Source organism: Sceloporus occidentalis, unplaced genomic scaffold (assembly GCF_023333645.1).
Source record: "Sceloporus occidentalis isolate IW3139 unplaced genomic scaffold, rSceOcc1.0.p SCAF_49, whole genome shotgun sequence".
NCBI classification, from domain to species: domain Eukaryota; kingdom Metazoa; phylum Chordata; class Lepidosauria; order Squamata; family Phrynosomatidae; genus Sceloporus; species Sceloporus occidentalis.
Genome location: NW_028317029.1, coordinates 4073861 through 4094006, shown reverse-complemented (window position 1 = coordinate 4094006; position 20146 = coordinate 4073861). Strand labels below are relative to the sequence as shown.

At 37.9% G+C, this 20146-nt stretch overlaps 1 protein-coding gene across 1 annotated transcript; it reads right to left on the bottom strand.

The window, feature by feature from the left end:
• Window positions 1-9792: 9792 nt before the first annotated feature.
• LOC149288927 (putative ribonuclease ZC3H12C) lies at window positions 9793-19940 on the bottom strand. Its single transcript, XM_089491256.1, has 5 exons — window positions 19252-19940; window positions 14162-14301; window positions 12233-12467; window positions 11376-11482; window positions 9793-11153 (listed from the first exon to the last, which is right to left on the bottom strand). Exons 1-5 carry the CDS (start codon window positions 19938-19940, stop codon window positions 9793-9795), a joined length of 2532 nt encoding a protein of 843 aa, XP_089347382.1.
• Window positions 19941-20146: the final 206 nt, after the last annotated feature.

The following is a 20146-nucleotide window of genomic DNA, read 5'->3' as shown; positions in this document are numbered from 1 at the left end:
AACTGGTGGAGCTTTCTGTGGAATTTGCACGGGGTACTTTAGAGCTAGCACTGGATATCCCATAGCTCACCTGTGTCCCATTTTCTATGTGACAGTCCTAATTTTTGTGTAGTATCTAGGTGAGCTGTTCCACTTTCTTACTTTTGTGGGCAGTGTTGTTTATAGGGCAGTTAGGACCCCTCAAGACCTATTGACGAAGTAGCATTACCCCAAGTGACAAATTCTGGGGCAAATGTTACTCTATGTTCCTTCTTGTAGAAACCATGATTACATCATAAGCGTATATCACAATTAAAGGGTTAATAATTCCTAGCTCGTCTAATTTGAGATTTGGGAGCCAATACTTCCGTTTTCTGCCACCGTGCACATTTTTAATTGCGGACTACGGGTTTATTTCCTCTAGAAATGCAGATGCTCGTGCGCGTTCCGCCCGCATCCACAGCATATTGTTCCGAGACATTAAGTAGAATAATTAGCAATCAGATTTGGATTTTTGTTGCTTTATTTTGTTGTCGTAGGGAAACCATCCAAGAAAGGCCGCGAGCGGTAACGCTGCACCACACAGACACCTCATTGTCTTCATACCGAGGAAGCAGAAACTCGCACAGAAAGAGCCTCTCAATCCATTTGCCAAAAGGCACCATATGTTGCGGCATGTCTGCCTTTCAGTAGTTGAATGTAAAATCAGTTCCACTTCCCCGAAGGCAAATCGACTTTGTCTTACCCAAAAATTTCTTTGGGACTACAAAGTCAAAATCAGTTTTTAGCAAGTCCATTAAAGCCATTAACGTGTTTACACAACTAACGATACCAAAGTATCCCCAGCTCCCTATTTGTTTGACGGATTAAGACAAAATAATCATTAAAAAAAAATGAAAAATAAAACAGCCAAATACATGTTTTGGTTTTATTAGATTTTTACCAGCTTCTCAAAATATCAGATATCTAAGCTTACTGAGGGAATGCACCTTTCATTTTTATTGTAAATTCTAGGAAAAATATATATAATAGGTGGAAGGTGTAAAAATCTATGCGGCATTTTTTTCATGTTTTAGTGTTGAACATAAACTGTGAACTATTGCATTTCAGTCCAGAGCAAAAAAAAAAAAGTCACACTTGTCAGCAGCAGTAAAAGTGATATACCGTAAGTCAAGATTTCTGTTAGAAAGTGGCTCATTTTGTTGTGTTAAGATATTGACGACCTCGTCATTCTTTCGTAATTTGTCTGGGCTCGTGTGGGCTTTTAATTAAAACACACTACACTGTGTTCAAGTGCTTTTAAAGAAACAACATTTTGGGAAAATGGTCTTCTCAATAGAAAATTCTACTGATTAATATCATTTCTATCTAATTGTATGAAAAATGAAGCATAGGTGGGAACTCGTCAGATCTGAGTCTCCAGTTGAAGCGCCGCATCCTGGGTCTTTGGGTCACTCACGCTCTGGGGCAAGGCAGGGGTATCTAACCATGTACACTCCTTGCCCAAATCTCCTCAAATTCTCACCCCGTGTATCGCTACGTGGGGGCTACCAATGCTAACCAGGCTCCTCAAGCAGCTGGGTGCCTGGTAAGCCCCCCACGAAGCAACCCCTTCAGAAGAGGGAGATCTCTGGGTAGCCAACAATGAGAAGTTCCCTGGTGTGATATAGAGGGACACATCAAACACTGGCACTTGTATGATGAATTTGATATAGAAAAAACAATCAGAGACAAGCAGGTAAGTCAGAATTATTGAAGGACAAGAAATGTAATGGAGCGGCTGAGTCAAACTCCACGATTAAGACCACACATAAGCAGTAATTGGCGATCAAAGGTGACATTACCAAGTTTTATTATGTTGGATAATGCATACATTTTCTTAATAACTAAACATTAATATTATGTTTTATATACAGGCAGTCTAGATGGGCCAAATAGTTCTTATCTATTGACAAATTCTATTGCTCCATGTGTTTTTTCTGCACGCAGGTTCTCCTTATTAGTTTTGGTTGAAGACCTATGACTAAAAGGGGCAACAATGGGAGAGAAATAAAAATCACACATGGTCAACTACGTCCCCTTTAAATACAAATATATTAAGACCAAATATAATCTACATAATTTAACATGTTAAGATTTTAAAATCTGAAAAATCTATCTAGAAAGTTACTAGAGGAATAAATTGCATTGTAGTTCCATACAGGTTTAGAACCAACGCCTATTCGAAGAACATTAAGGGGTTTATGGACAATGTTCTTTTAAGTGTGGTATTAAGCAAGCAGCTGACCTGTGGCATGCTTTCGTTAATCTGAATCCATACTGTGCCATATTCATTGTTCAGCTAATTCACTTTCTCATAGTTTACCCAAATTGTTGCATATTGGGAACACATTATTTTTTAATACGGTTTAAAATCTAGAATCCCGGTTAGAACAAAATTCTCCCAGACCAATCTGCCTTCGTTCCCGACAATATAAAGCTATTTATGGAGATCCCTTAACTATGTATTTTGAAGTCTCCGCAGTCCTTTGCAGAGTGTTTCACATTAAAACCTGTTCATTGTAAAAAAAAAAAATAAAAAAATTCTAAAATAATTAATGAAGACATTCAAACCTTTTATATGAATACATTATCTGTTATTTTCTCAGTATAGTCAGCAGATGATATTTTCTACCAAACTTTTTTTGCGACATTAGTATATCGTATACGTATACTGAACAGTTTAACGCAGTACTACACGGTAACATTGAGAGAATTCAGTTCTAGAGAGAATCTATGGTTGAGAATGAGCAGATGTAAGTTCACAAGATACCTTATAATTAGCACCTACTCCAGTTTCCAGGATCACCCTTCTTTTACTTTTCTACACCTAAATATATTTGTCTAAACTATTTCCATGACCACATATATCACCTGCACGGGGTTCCCGAGATGGGTTGGCCTCAAACAAAACCAAAAGAGACAAATTCCAATTAAAAATTGTTTAATTGTTGCCTACAAGAAAGAGTCCGACAGTGGTTTTTCACGGGGGGGTACATTGCCAGTGACACAAGGAAAATAAATGTAGGGGTTTCTTTTATTAATAAGATGGGGTTATGAGCTACGGGTACAACAATATTACATTACAATAGGTTGGGTATTCGACCCCATATCACAAACATTGCTTTTCCTACACCTTCATACATACAGAACTACAATAATAATAATAATATTAAATAAATATCAAGATGTGACATTTATGACCTAGGAGAAAAAAATAACTACACTAAACATTAAAAAAATGCAAATAAATAATAATAATAAAAAGATTATTACAAATACTGCTATTCACACTATAAATACTTCCCTGCTGGCTACAGCAAACCTACTGATATAACCATTATAAAAAGGAATCCCGAGATTCCAGAAAAAAATATGTGACCTTATTCCCCGGTTCCCTGCACGTTAGCCACTCGAGTCAAATACAATTACTGTTTCATACGGAAACACCACCAGGTTTACAGCATAAAAAAATCCCAGCCTAGTTAGAAAAAGAGTCACATAAAAAATAACTATTCTTTAAAGCAGAATAACGCTTGATTTGGTAAACTATGCACTATGGATGAGTTGAAACATCTCGTGGACTTCATTATGCATTAGGAACCCTTGCGAGCTTTTATTGCAGGTAGGCCCTGCATTATGTATAATTCAACTGGTGAGTGTTCACTTCCTCTATTCATTAAGCTGGGCTGCTTAACCCCTTGTGTTGGATCAACTCACTGGGACTGGCCCTTCCTAATGTATAGTGAAGTCGTCTGCAGCTGGCGTTTAAGTAAATATGCCAGTGAGAAATACAGAGGCAATATAACAAAGGATTATTCCCAAACTAGCGGATCGTAAAAAAAAATAAGTTAGCACATGAAATAGTGTTAAAGTACGCCATTCGCTAACTATTTTCTAGAAATCCAACAAATTGTGCATAATTTATCACAAAAACTGTTAGTTATGATATTTATTCTACAACAAATAAAGTTCATTTAAGTACATTTGTTACAAAATACTAGCATTTGCACTGAATTTTAGTTTGTTTACTAAATATAGCGATCTGTATTCAAAACTATCAAAGAATGGCCTTTCTTCAAAACTAGGGTCTCAGTAGAACGGTTACCTGTATTTTCAGCCCCAGGCATAAAGCCTCTTTAACCCCCCCCACACACACGCACACCCCTACCAGGTATGACCAGACTGACTGCTACACGTTGGGGGCATTTTTTGGGGTGTCTGTCGGCAGCCCCTGGTCCAGACTGGCCCTGCGTATTCTACTAGAGATGAAAATGTTTTCCAAAGAGCTTTTGCTGTAGAACAGCTGAAATGGAACCCAAGATTTCGTATGCCATTTCAATAATGTGAAGCTCTGCGAAAACCTTGAGGGAGTCAAATATCCCAATACTGGCAGTACTTTGACCAAAAAGGGATATGTAATTATACAGGACAACCATTCAGTTGGACTGCACAAAGCGAGTACTCCATAATACTTTAACAACCAAGAAAAAGGAAATATATCATCCTGGTAGGATCTATGGTGAGAAAGAGGCAAAGCATGGAAGAACCTGGGAATTGCCTTAAAACAATGCCCAAAAAATGTTGCTCTCAGCCAGCACTTAGCCTACTCTATTAAGAGTTAGCTAATTAAGCCAACTGATTTTCCTTGTATATCTAAAATATAGTGGCATTAAAAGGGGATGCTGTATACATTCTTTGGAATATAAGACACGACCTGTAAGACCAAACCTTAAGGAATAGAAAAAAGAAAGAATATAGAATGCTGGTCATTTTTATATTAGTGGGCATTGTGTTCCAAAGAACACAATACATCAGATCTCACAAGCCGCAGGATTTGGGGTCTTCAAGTACCGGTACATCCCAGGGTACCAGAATATGTTATTATTCTATACAAAGCAGTTACGCAGGTATCGGTAGTTTAAGTCTAAACATAGCTGCGGAATATGGCAAATTCCAAGAAAATAGGTTTAAAAGGTTATTGTCCATACAGAAAACTAGAGAGATAAAATGTAGTTACAATATTTGCAACCTTCAAGAAAATCATCAATAAAAAGTGTCACTAATGACATTAAATACCTACCAGCAATGTAGAACATTCTATATATTTAAAAACATGTTATGGAAATTAAGAAATTACAGAGAATTCATTGTGTTTTATTATTTTTCATTACAATCTGTCTGGCTCCTAAAGCTCTAATGTTACAGAACGCAAATGCTTTACATTTCTTTTAATGTTTGGTAAATTTTTAATATTTAGAAATATTTATTAGATTATTTTTATCCTAATGCGAGATATAAAATGATTAATTCATCATACAGCTTTAGGTCGTTTATATGAACTGTTGTTCCAATAAATTACACAGACGGTGAAATTAAATTTGATGGCACAATATAAAGGCAATATTTTTTGGTGTTGTGAGTAACATGAATCTAGTTTAGGAATCACTTCCATTTTAATGAAGAGATGTCTGTAGAACATGGTAAAAAATACACAACAGTACAACCTAAAAATCAGTTGTCCTGAAGAAGGGTTTGCTGAACATAGTCCAGACTACAGTTTTGTTCTTTTAATATATATATATATAAAACAATGCCGTTCACAAGCATTTACAGAATACCCACACCCTATTTGTATCAACACACAGTGTTACACAAATAGTTTAAATGCTATCAAAATTAAAAGGCATTTTAGATACATTTTCAGGCAGAATTTGTCCATATTTTTTTTAAAGCCACACCAGACCAGTTATAATGTAATTTCAATATGTAGAAAATGTTTAAAGTACTCATAACCCATTGACATATCTTGGCTAGGCGCTGACCTAGGCCTGCCTCAGAGCAGCTCCACAGCCACCATGTACCACCTACCCCATGGCTGCTGTCTACCATGCTGAGCAACGGGATAGTCAACGAGGAGAAGGTCACCATGGAGGCATTTCTGGCTACACAAAGTGCTCCATAGTGTATACGACCGGCAACAAGGGAGATCTCTCATCCCCCCCCAACTGGCCCAAGGGGAAGTGGCACACCCCATAGGACAATCTGCGCTGGTTATGCAGCAGAAGGCTTCCAGCCTAGATGAGAATATGCCACTGTCTACAATAGTGAACCTTTTTTAATAGTGGGCAAATTGCTGTCTGAAAAAAGTGAAATTTACTTTAAAAAAGTTTAAAAAAAAACCACCTACAATGATACAATTTGTATCATCAGGTATCATATGGTCCTGAGGGGCTCTGTATAAAATGGTACTATTTTCCATCACTTGTTGGAAACACATTTCCAGTTTCAATTACATACAATATAGTCACCTGTGACTTAAAGATACATTAAAAGGAAGAAGTTCTCAAGCATACCCATTCATAACATTCCGAATCCTATGTATGACAAGTAAAACATTAATTAACCCCTCTCAATTACTCAATAAATTTAAAGGTGCAAACAAATGCCCTCTATATGGTCAGAATAAAGAAGCAAAGGCTCAGCACTCAAATGATAAGGTGAGTTTATTTCACGCAGGCAACGTTTCGACGCACAGGTCTTTTGAGGCTTGAGAAAGACCTGTGCGTCGAAACGTTGCCTGCGTGAAATAAACTCACCTTATCATTTGAGTGCTGAGCCTTTGCTTCTTTATTTTGGATTTATTGAGGGACTTGGTGGTACCCTGGCTCGTGCACCATTTTACTGCTGAGTGCTGCATTCCAACTTTTCTTTTTGTGTACTCTATATGGTCAGAACATTTAATTTAAGTTTCCACTAGACATCTAGAACTTGTTGGGATCAAACACCAGGTACATCATCAATAGATCTGGTATAAGAAAATGACTGAAGTTATTAAACTACCCTTCGTTCATTGTGATGTCATACACTTAAATCCAGGAAGTTCAAATGCATAGGGAGCAAATTTCATTGACTACCATAGTGATGACCACTTTTGGAGCTTCGCACAATAACTGCTTTTTAGTTTAATAAATAACCATTTTTTTGTATGTTATAGGAGTACAAAAAAAACAAAACACAAAAAAGCAAATATATGTATAACTAAATATGTAGTTCTGAGGTCATTTCATTTGAATCCGAGAAAGGGGGGCACCTTTGGTCCAGGAACAAAGTATGGGTATCATTAAACTCAATACATATCCAACTACAGAGGGCATTGTACCACAGGCTGAAACAGAAAATGATAAAAAGAAAATTGTAAAAAAAAAATATATATAAAAAAATAAAACATTTTCAAACTACTAGCAGTTACGGGACATAAAATCACATTCCAAAAAATCTGTATTATATACATATGTTAAGAAATCTAATAAACAAAAAGGAAAATCTAGGCATCTGTTTAGACAGATTTATCTAAAATCAACTATAAAGAGTATAAAATATATATACTGTCTAGCTATCAATCTTGGAGGAGAAAAAAAGTGTGTTCTATTTCAGTCTAAAAATACATTCATTTTTTATTTGGGTTTCATTTTTTATTTTTCATTATTATTTCGTTGAGCGATCTCTGCATCATACAGGCCTCTAGAACATCCCTGAAACCAAGAATCACACGTTTGGAATTGTAAAAACATCTGTAGGATTAAAATACTAGTTAGTATGCTTATTGACACAGTCCAACGATTAAACCCTAGCTCCATCTCAAATTTGGTGTATATTTCCCAACTGTACAGGCCATGTCCACATTAAATTGTAATAACCAATCTCTTCGATTCTATGCAGAATAAAATATCAAAAAATACCACTGAGTAACAAAATATTAGCAATGTTTAAACACAGTGTGGGCCACACGGAAGATCCCATTATACCACAATGAGTTTCATAAAAAAATGTATTAAAAATACTGTAGTTCAGCGCTTAAAATCTTTACACATACATTCATTTTGTTTGCGAGTTTCAGTAATATGTTGATGGATCATTAGCTCCCTCATTCTACCGCATACACACCTGAATTGTGCCTCATTCAGTCGCTATACACAAATGGGCACGCTATCTTGACCTTGCTTTCTAGGTGAAACCACAGTTGAAAAAGGTTTGAGAGTAAAAAGTAGTAGATAGCACTGGTCTATAAGACAGGAATACTGGGTGGCCAGGCACTGGTCCAGAGCTCCATTTTGGATTGCATTACAGGAGGCAGAAGAGGTTGGGTAGTTTCACCCATTCTTTCCTTTGGCCATGCATTAAGCCTTTTGTGCCTAAGGACAGCAGGAATATACAGTGGTTACTGTGTCTGAGTTGTTTTAATGCAGATAAGGCTTCTTATTACCCAGTCATCCAATGAAACCTTGACACAAATAAGTCAGGCAATAGTAAAAATTGCTCTCCATGGCGTACTTCCATTTTTCCTTCGCTATGCTCCAGTGGGCTAAATACCCAGTTAAGCAGCAATAAACGCACCATCGGAAGCTGTCAGACATTTTTGGAACACGCATGAATTTCCGTGATCCTTTCTTGTGCTTTAAAACCAAGGGTCCCATTCATTAAATATTATGGAAGTGAGTAAAACCTCTTATACTGCTCTAAGTTAGTGTCTCTATTTGCAATCTAATCACATAAAACCATATATAACTGAGACTGGTTAAGTGTACGGTATACATGCATGTCTGCTTGAACATATAGTTCTAGATAATACTTAAAATGGGGATATTTCTTGTACCATTACAAATATTTACAGGGAAAAAAAACCTAAATCAAAAGAAAAATAAAAATAGAATAAAAGTGCTGTACTGAAAACTATTACTATATTGTTTCCATTTTTCAGGTAAAATACAATGAAAGTCAGTCAGGCAGTAAAAAATAAATTAATAATAATAATAATATCAGTGCTGTTTGGTCTCGGTTTCATACAAACTAACAAATAATATAAACATAAGAAGATGTTTGTAATGTTACAAATCTGAATTACAATCACTCTAGGTTGCTTGATTAAAGAACCAGTCCCTTTTTAATTTCACCGTATAAAACATCTTAAAATTAAACCTTGAAGCTTCCAGTTCTTTAGGAATGCTAATGATGGCTTCAGCAATTTTAAAGTTTATGCAAATTTATGGCAAAAATACAAATTTAGTAGATTTGTGCCAAACATACACTAAGGCAAAGAATTTATATTTTACGTAGATTTTTACCTATCAAAGTGATGATTGCAAAACTGAAGCCAAGTTTTAAGGCTATGCCGATATGGAAATGAATAAGTATGAATAACATAGCAAAGTTTTCACTATGTCTGCACTATATAGATCAGACATACTAAAGGAAGTAATTCACGCACTCATACAGAGAAATCTTGAAAAAGGGCTGGCTCTTTGGGTCTGTTGTAAAGAAAGACTAACCCCATGGAAAAGTAACAAGCAGAGGATTTTTCTTAAAAAAAAAGTGCTTCAATGAAAACCCCTGATGCACCAGCATATCAAAATAAAAATAAATATCTATGCTTATAAAATTAATGTGGCGGCAGCTGAATGTTAATCTACGGCAACCACAGGTACGTAGTTATCAAGGAAGTTTAAAAAAAACACACGCACAGGTTTTGTTTTTCGTTTTAAAGGTGACAACCCCTTGTGCTCACTTAGAACCCTAGCAAATAAATGCTTGTCTATAGGGTGTTTGAGCAGCAGGATTGGTACATAAATAATACATGGCTCAGTATTTCACATACATGGATTACTATATCACCCCCTTGCTGAGAAGGAGATTACCAATGCTATTGTAGCAAACCTCCTTCAGCATGAGCTGAACAAATGAAATGTACATCACACCGCAAAGGTGTATCATATTTCAATATCCATACTGGGATTTCTCCACCAAGATGGCGGCAGCAAGTTGCTGGGCGTCAGTAACGTGTGGATTTCTCTTCATAACGATTCGCACGAGTTCCGCTGGGAAGATGTTACACAGGTTTATGAAAACCTTTTCTCTAGTACCCTGATATCTTGAAGGTTCTTGTGACATGCCACAGTAAGGGACTCTCCAAGACTGGTCTTGATGTTCAGGTGGGCTTTGGAAAGCAAACTGTTCATAGCACGGTTGTGAGTGATTGCCCGGCATTGGGAACGTCTGACGATATCCATAAGGGTCAACGCCATAATTAGGTCTGTCCCAGCTACCTGGGCTTTCCTGGCTAATGTAGGGCTTGTGGTGTCTCATTGGGGGGCTTTCATATAGGCGTGAATCCGAGACACTTTCCATTCTTGTGGATACCAAAGATCTTCCCATAATTACATTCTTGGAGACTGGGGAATTTTGAGAAATGTTATAGTCATTTGGGCAACTTGACCGAGCTGCAACAGCATGGTGCTGTGGAGGGCCCGACATATATGGAGGGTGTGGCTTGTGATGGTGTTTTGGTTCGGGTTCATGGCCATAGCTTTGAACCCGCGTTAACGATTCATGATAGCCCTGCAAAAATGCTTGTGAACTTGAGCGACTGTGTTGATGCATATGCTGACATTTAAGGTTTTCATCCAGATGGGGATCGGGAGAACTGACATAGGAACGATCATTGTAACCTGCATATGAATCACTGCTACCGCAACTCACACTCCCTTCGCTGCTGCAGTCAGACGCAACTGAACTAATCCTGTAATCAGTATCCAAAGAGAAACGCCTTTCAGGGCTTCGATGACTGCTGAGGCTTAGGTTTGAATAAGCATTCACCATTGAGTAATATCCTACATCTACAGGGGATTCACATTTGGGGTACTGGTCGCACGAAATGGTCCCATGATTCTTTGTTGACATTAGCATTGGAGAATAAAGCCCAGGTGGTGTTGTATCCTGTGTTGGTAAATGTACAACAGAAAGAAGACCATTGCTTGAAGGGGTTGTACTAACTAGCGATGGCACAGACCTGCTTTCAAACTTGTTTTTGGTGGCCAGCTTTTCTTCTAACTCATAAGCTTGAGTGCGTATGCTTGGGTCTGATTGCCTCTTTGGAGTTGAACGCTTCAAATCAAAGCTACTATCCATCCTGGTATTTGAAGGAACACTGTTACTTTTGACCAGTCCTATTTCATTCGACGTTTTGGCTATGGTGCTTCTAGACATGGCACGGAGTTCATCCGCCACTGACCTCTGTGGTTGATTGCCCCTTTCTGGGTGATAATATTTGCACTTATGTCCATAGGTACATTTCTTTCCTAGGAAGGTAAATAAAACAGCTGTAATTGAACAAAAAAAAATTACTGATTTGCTTTAAAAGCCTAACAGTGTCACTTCTTGAACATACCCAAGAAGATTCAGGTGGGTTTGTTTGATCAGGGCTATATTTAAATGAATTAGAAATTTCTGAACATCTTACTATGTAATTCATTTGGGTCATTGTTATTAATTGTAGATACACTTGACCAATGGTAACTCACCATATGGACAAGGCTGCTTCTTATATTCTGGAACCACAGGCTTCTTCCTCAAGAAGTTGTCCAAGCTGGGTCCATGGCGACCTAATGGATCATCAGGTGGCATAAACCTATAGAAAAGTAAACATTTTTCATCCATTGCAGAAGAAAATCTTGTTTACAGATTTTTTCCAACCCTTAACAGAGACCAAATACTGCATCACATTACTTTGAAATTATGTTAAATCAGCACCTTAGCAAGCATTATTTTTTACATTAAGATATAACATCCATGAGGATATAATTCCCCATTTGAGAATGATTTCTGAAATAAAAATGTTATGACTCTATTTAGCCACTGGGGTACCGATTAGAACTTTCATGTATTTTCCTGAAGCATCTCTAATATAATATGTCCAAAATATTTTGGTATGTACCCTGACATTTTGGACAATGCTATGCCTCCAAATTTGTGGGAACAGTTTGGCGGAAGACCCTCTCCTGTTCCAGATCCTCTAATCCTCCCCGGATCTGTGCATTGCAGCTCACACATGCTCACCACGCAACGCTCTGCAGCTGAGCTCCACAAGGTGGCTTTTCTCGCCCATGTCCATGCTCTGGTCCCTCCCACTCCTGGTGTCGGCCCCACCCACTTCTGACTCAAACCTCACCCATTCCCAGCCTCTTGCCACACCCCCAACGCAGGCGTTGGGCGTATATAGATCTATCACTATAATACCACCATGCAGACATACAGTTTTTGCCCCACATACATTTAACACAAAAAGATGCTGCATTTATAGTTTTGTTGACTTTTTTTTGTGGTACTTAGGTATGTTTGTTCCTGTGATTCTGGTATGAAAAACAAATCTCCTACTTACTTGTCATTGACGAATGAATACATTAGCAACCTCTCATCAATGAATTTCTTCCATTCAGGCTTCTCATTGGCTAGATCCCTATAGTTGTCATTGGACACAATGATTCCATCGGATTCAAAAGCCAGCTTCACTATAAAACGGTCATCATAACACACCACCCTTCTACCTTGTACACGGCGAGATGGGGTAAACACGAGAATCTTTTCCTTCTCCAATTTCCTTAAGATTTCTTGATCTACAATTAATAAACAAACATCTAAGAATGACAGACAACATGTAAATTACAGACAAACCATCGAAGGAAACGAGTATACCAATACCCACTCAAAAACTATTCAACTGTTACAACAATCACCTTTATATTTTATAAAACAACAAATGTTGTGTTCTCTAAGCTGTTCAACAGTTCACAACCTACAATTACAGAAGTATAAAATGAACACTGATGCTAGTTAGTCTACAGCAGAAGAATCAAATAGTGTCAGATGCTCATACGTCCTAAAAATGTAGGAGGTTAGGTGGGCAAAACTGAGAGCGTGTAGGATTACCATTAAACCAATCCACTTTTAACCCCCGGTGACCTATGAAATTAGTGATCTCTGTTTTTTATGTTATGAAGGAGAATGAACTCCCTAAGAAAAGCTATTGGTAAGAAAAAACGTTTTTGTTCAGTTTTGGATGATGGAAATTTGGGATTTTGAAGGCTACAAATAAGAGAAATTTTCAATAATCCTACAATTACAAACTACAATTGATTTTTGATAATTGGAATTTTGATTCACGACACCATAAGGGACTTTTCAAGGAAACTGACCACTCATGAAATTGGGAGTGTGCACATAATGTGTCCCTTTTTTGACTTTGGAAGCCTGTTAACCTCTTCTCTTCACAAATGCTTTTCTTTTTAGAAAACGGGCACCAAGACATAAGCTGGAGAAGAAAACTTTCTCCCCCTCTTTTTGGTTTTAAAGGCAAGAAATTAAATGGGCGAGACTTAAGAAGAATTTCCTCTCTTATACTTAGTTGGGAAGTCCAATTATTTTGTCTCAGTTTAGTGACACTATATTGCAGTTATGACTCAACTCTCATGGCATGGCTTGACATAGCAGGTGAGCTGATGTGCTTTGGCCAAAATATAGTACTAAAGCCTCAGTTTTACTTGGACTTCAGTGCTTATTCTTCTTTAATTACCTGCAGTGTTGGATTGCTAGTGCTCAGTTGCAATGACTCTTGAGAAAACACTACTGGCTAAGCCTGAGTTCAGAAGAAACTTGGGTGAAGGTCACAGCCTTCTGAGGTCACAGCGCACTTTACAATAAACTCAACAGGGTGGCGCTTTCTGATTTATTTCAGTTGCCAGATTTCAATATGTAGTAGATCTTGAGGTCTTGAAGGTCTGAGATGAGGTATCATTTCTGAGGTCCTAAAAAGTTTATGTGCCCTGCCATATAAAGCCCCCACACACATGAGCCTTATCTGGCACTTATGACTTCTGCATGAATTAGATAACTCTGGGCTTTGTGATATCTTAGAAAATCTACTCAAAACAAGCAGGTACGTTAATACCATGGGATTCATTTATTGGGGCATTGATTGAAACAGAAAAAAACTTTAAGCGACATGTAGGTAAATTCAAATTAAGTAACTGCTGGTTCTGTAATTATTTCTATAACTAGAATAAAATGGAAAATGACCTCCACACATTCCATTTTTCCTTCTTATCTGTCAACCTCCAAAATGTTAGGCAAAAATGTTTAGTAAGACAAGAATACATATATTTTACTTTCCAATACTTATTACTGTATCAACCATGCAATGAGAAATGATTGATGCATTTTAGCACCCCTGTAAACACAAGAAATACAAAAGGGCTGGCAATGCTTATTTGTGTATAAGAAGACCTCTCAATTCGTTTACTTTCGTGCTCACCTGTAATGAGAGCATCTGGCCGAGACTGTTCTTTTCTCCATGCCGGCACGAACACAGTGACATCTTTATGGCCTCTTTCCAAGAACCAGGTGACAGCTAATTTGATCCCACGACACGAAAACACTTCTTTATTACCATGACTAAAAGAGAAATAGAACCTAATTAGTCAGAGATCAGCAAATCTGGTTGAAAAAAAGAGACCTTCTAATGTATTGGACATTTGGTTTTCATCGGAATGATTCTGGATTCTGCTTCCTGGAATCATTCTATAGGGCACCATATGCCATTTGGGGATATTAAGGCACATTAACTGCATTTCTAGCGTATTTGGTGTTTCTGGGTAGCTGTGAGTAAATACAGATCATTATGTCATTAACCTCTCAGAAAAGTAAAGCTTCCGTACAGTTCATCTAAACCTCTGACCTCAAACCTCTGACCTTGACTTTTACATTATTACATTATACATTAGCTAAGTATTTAAATGTTTCTATCGCTCCTCTTCGCTCAGAGAACACCAACTATAAAATGAGACCTACCATTCGGATATATCAAATGCAGCATCATGGGAAATAATCCATGAGATAACTGGAGGTAATACGTTTTATTTGAAATGTATCTGTCATATTAAATAACAAAGCAGAATACATGGACACACTGTATATACTTGAATACAAATTTGTGGTAAATTAAATCAGAGCTCATTTTGTTAATGAACATAAATTTGGGATTTGTCTTACTTGGCACCCAATTGTAGTGGATTGTAAATCGATTACTGTGCTGGCTGAGGGTGATAAGAGTTTCTTACCACAAAGCACCATTGCAGCGCATGGATGACTCTAGGTTTAGGTCCAGCTCTACAATTTCCAGAAGCAAAACTGTAATTATTGGCTATGTTTCTGAACCGATCCTGGAGATGAATTTGTACTCATTCACCAATCTGCTTGCATTTAGAGAGGACGTCTGAAGGACATAGAGAATCTAACTCGTGCCTTGTAATCAAAAGCAATCTGCTAGTCCCTGATCTCAAACCACCTAAGGTAATTCAGTAGATGAAAAGGAAATTATAAGAGCAATTTGTAGCTAATGATTCCTTGTCTAGAGCAGGCATTCTATTAGAACATTAGCAATTATACCAGTAAAAACTTCACGATTACATACATTTTTGTACCATGAACTGAAGAGATTGAGGCAGAGGAAAGGAATTTAATTAAACATAATGGGAACTATTCAAAGTTTGAATATTCTCCGTTGCAAACACATCTTAGTAATGGCAGTGAACGATTTGCATATCAAATAATATGCAGGGCAGAGCTGCTAAAATATCCTAAAAAATTTGAGAATTGGTTGAAAGTAAGATGGAAGGTATAGTAATCATGCACACGTATTATTATGTTCAGGGACTACATCCAGTCAATAAGAGTTTAGTTTATTTGTTTTTAATAATGTTTCTGTTTTTACTTGCATTTCCAAAGATGACCATGAGGGGGCGTGTAGGGTAATACTGCAATAATCATTAAGGCATGACGCTTGCTGTGCTTTATTTATCACCTATGTTTAAGTACCTGCTTAAATAAATCAAGTGGGTTTTTTCGACATAATTGGCCATGAATTTATTTTGGTTCCTCCTGCCAGTTATAGTTTTACCCTCTAATAACCGATCTGTGAAATAGCTGTAATTTCAAAATGGAAGTCCCTTTATTCATGTTTCTGTTCCATGTTTGATGACATGCATCACTTGAATTCTGCTTAGTGAATTGCATCTTACGATAGGTCTTTTCTACATTTACACCCATCTGGTAAACCAAATCTATTTGTCATAAATGACATTGTTTTAATTAAAAAAAACAAACAAACAGCAACGCAGGCATTATATAGCTTAGGTGTTTTTTATTCACAGGGCTGCATGAGATACTATACTGTCCCTTTAAAGGTCCACTCCATCCATTATATGAACTTGAAATATGTATGGGGTGGGGCATCGGGAAAATTGGTAGAAAATAGGCACAAAAAAGAAACGGGTCTACCACTCAATGCATCCCTTTTGTCTTCCTAGGTTCACGTCTTTGTAATAATTGTGGCTCCTTCTCTCTCTTTCTTGTTTATTGTAGTGCATTGTTATATTATAATCAGGGTTTGTATTTTTTTTTCTTATTTTTTATTTATAAATTAATATAATTTCAGGAGGACTAAAAAATATATATTTATTTTACCAAATATATGAGATTTAATATCATTTTAGAGGGTAGTTAGTTAGTATCCACCATTTAATGGAACATGCAGACATGGGTCATTTAGTACTGCAATATATAAAACATAAAACAAATAAGGAACGTTAACTTACATTATACACATTTGTCAATGCAATCTGAAATTTTTTAAATATTATACAGAAAAAAGTGAGTTTGAGTTTGATACAATTGAATCAGTGTAATGAGATTATAATATATACAGAAAATAAATTACATTTCTTTTAATAATGTTCCAATTACTAACAGTGCCTCTGAAGTAACATCTCCGTTTCATGCATAATGATATGTATAGAGAAGGAGCATCTCAGGAATGTATTATAGGACAGAATCCTGATGAAGTCTAAAACATGATTAACCCTTCTCTCCAGTATTACTGCCTGCCTCATTTGCATGCAGACATGCCACAGGGGTTTACTTCACTCAGCAGTGCGTGGCCTTAAACATGACAGGGATTCAGATTTATTAAAATTATATACATTAAATCTAATATACAAAAAAACCTGCTTCTGTTATGCAGAGAATTAAAGGACAGACATACAGAATTTATGAGCAACATACAGAATAAAGAATATAGGTTCAAAAACAGGTATAGAATATGTATTTATCTCTTATATCTTTATAACGCAGTACTGTGTTTATATATATATATATATATATATATATATATAATATTATATTATATATTATATATATATACACCGTATTTGCTCGAATATAGGCCGCACTTTTTCCCCCCAGTGGGGGTGCGGCCTATATTCGGGGTTTAGCGCCCGACGCCTGGGACATGCAGTTCCGGGCGCCGGGCAGGCAGCAGGGTTAGGATACAGATCCCCCGCAGCGGTGCAAGGGACCCGTATCCTACGCTCTGATACGCTCAGACAGCCTCCCCTGCCGGCACTTCCCACAGGGGGAGTGCCAGCACGGGAGGTTGTCTAAGCGCATCGTGCAGCCGTTCACCGGCAGTGGCGATGACCGTGAACGACCTCCACTGCTGGATTGTCTGCTCGGTGTGCTTTAACAATCTCCCTTGCCGGGAATTCCCACGTTTACGCGCGCATCGCTGCAGCCGGTGAACGTCTCTATGATAATCTTAGACAATCTCCCGTGCCGGTGGAAGTGCTGCCACCGAAAGTTGTCTACGCGTATTGCGTAGGTGTCCCCTGCCGGCCCCGCAAGACACACGGGAGACTGCTTTGGTAAGTCGTGGGGGGGCACCTCTTGGAGGCAGAGTGGCAGCATATCTGGGGGGGGGGGGGAGGGCAGAGTGGCAGTATATATCGGGTGGAGGGCAGAGTGGCAGCATATCTCGGGTGGAGGGCAGAGTGGCAGCATATCTCGGGGGGGCAGAGTGGCAGCATATCTATTCTATTACTAAAAAAAATTTTGCCTTAAAAAAGCACCTTAATTTTACAGTGCGGCCTATATTCGGGTGTGGCCTATAACCGAGCCAATACGGTATATATAAAAAACATGTGTAAATGGGCCAAAAGCATTTCGGACAAATTCCTTGGTTTGCTTTTGGCCCTTTTGGCCAACCAACGAATTTTGTTCCCTGCCAATCTTGTTCGGCAAAAACACTTTTAATTAGAGAATGAAATTTGCTCAGTGTCCCCATTCACTCAGTCTCTCACACTTTCATTCTTGTTCTCTCTCTTTCGTCTCTAAATGTTTCCCTTCCTTCTCTGACCACCACTTCCGCATCGTCTATCTTCGCCCCTTCTCTTCGCTCTTCTATCTTCAATCTGCTATTGTCTTTCTTCGTCCGCATCTCTGCCAAAATGGCTACGCTTGATGTGATCCTCCAATTAGGGGATGGGACGTCACCATAAGCACAGTTGTTTTGCCTTCACGTGAACTGAGGACAATATGTCTCTCTTGGTGACATCCTCTCTCCTAGGAGGATCGGGGACGACGTCACTGCCGACTACATATCAATGTTCATATATACATATATATATACATATATATACATATATATATATATATATATATATACACAAGCAAATATATCTTAGTACACATTATCCAAACCACACACACACACCATACACATACATACATACACACATATACATATATATAGTGATGCTTAAGAATGGGCATTTTATTTCTAGAACCTTTGTAATTTAATATCTTCCTGTATGGGAGCGCTACAATCTTGCCATGGCATCAATTTTTAAATTGCTGCTCTCTCCTCATATAGTTTGATGATTGCATTGCAAAAGAAATTGACGGCGCAAGGGTTTAGCGACAGCCTGATAAAAATACACACAGCACACAGGAAGCTTGTTAAGACTTCCTGCGGGGACTGAAAGTAGGATTCTAATGCAACTTTCACTAGAGCATTATGGGAAACGAAGGAAAATTGCATTTAATATCCAGGCTGTGACCTTGATGGAGGCTTAAAAGTGCTGAAAACTATAAATCTGGATAACTTTGAAATTGGAGAAATAATAGGAACACCACAAGCGATAGATTAACTCAGATGTGATAATTCTACATTAAATGTCACTCTGGGGCTATTGGAAGCCAGTGATATGGACTCAGAGTGGGGCAGGTAATGTGCATGGATTGGAAAACATATACGTAAAACTATTTACTAATTTTATTTTTTCTACTATCCCTGTATTGTAATAACACTATGGAATTTGCTGGTGCTCTATAAAAAAATGTAATGTAACTTGCTCATATGCTCAACCTGATGTGTACTGTGTTTCTTAACAAATGTCAAGTACACACATACAATTATGACACTGAAGAATAAACACATATTAAAGCATAAGTCTTTCGTTTTCTTATAGGAGCAAAATAATAATAACACATTTCCCCACGCTCACTCACCTCATTGCTACATTGCTGCCATCAATCACAATTGGTCTTAAGTTTTCACTGTCATCTATCACCTCCTGATGAAATGGAGACTCTGATCTTTGCGAGTCGGTGGACAATGCCTCCCGCATCACCGGATTGCTGGAAACACCATTCTGATCGCTTTCACTCTTACTGCCAAGCTTGACAAGTTCACCCAAAATGTCATTAATTAAAGCATTTGGACCAAGCTTGTTAAGAACAAGTAGAACCTGTTCTTCTGAGTATCCTAATTTAAGTGCAAAGTCTAGTTTGGTTTGGTATTCTTTGACCACATCGGGTGGTTTCTTTACTTCTTTAGTCCCTGTAAGCTCTTCTTCGGTTTTAAGGTCTTGTAGAATCTCATTACGTTTTAGGATGTATGGCTCAATGCATGGGGATCGGCATAACTGCCGGTGTGCCTTTGGTATCCGACAAGGTTCTGCTCCGAGTCTTTGTGACAGTTCAGACTCATTGTCGGAATTTGTGCTTTCTTCTGATTCACCACTGGAGCTGTAAGTTTCTTCTGAGGTGTCTTTGTCAGAGTCCACCTTCCTGGAATTCACTTTATCCATTGTTGGTTTCCGCAGAATGGTCCACGGTACAACTGCACTTATGTGGCTTTCACTGCTGTCCACATAAAGATAGCCGAGGCTCTTCCCGAAATCATCCTTTAAGCCCATGAAGTTGCCACATGTACCCGACACTGCCTTGTTATTGTTTCTAAAGCTGTGATAAAATGACCTGAATTCCTGAAAAAAAAAAAATAAATAAATGTTAATCTTTCCCAAAAGAAAACACAGAATAAAACATTTTGCCAATGCTGGTGAGGCACCCAAAACCATGTTTCCACCCTTGGTTAATATGGGGCTAAATTTGCAGGTTTAAG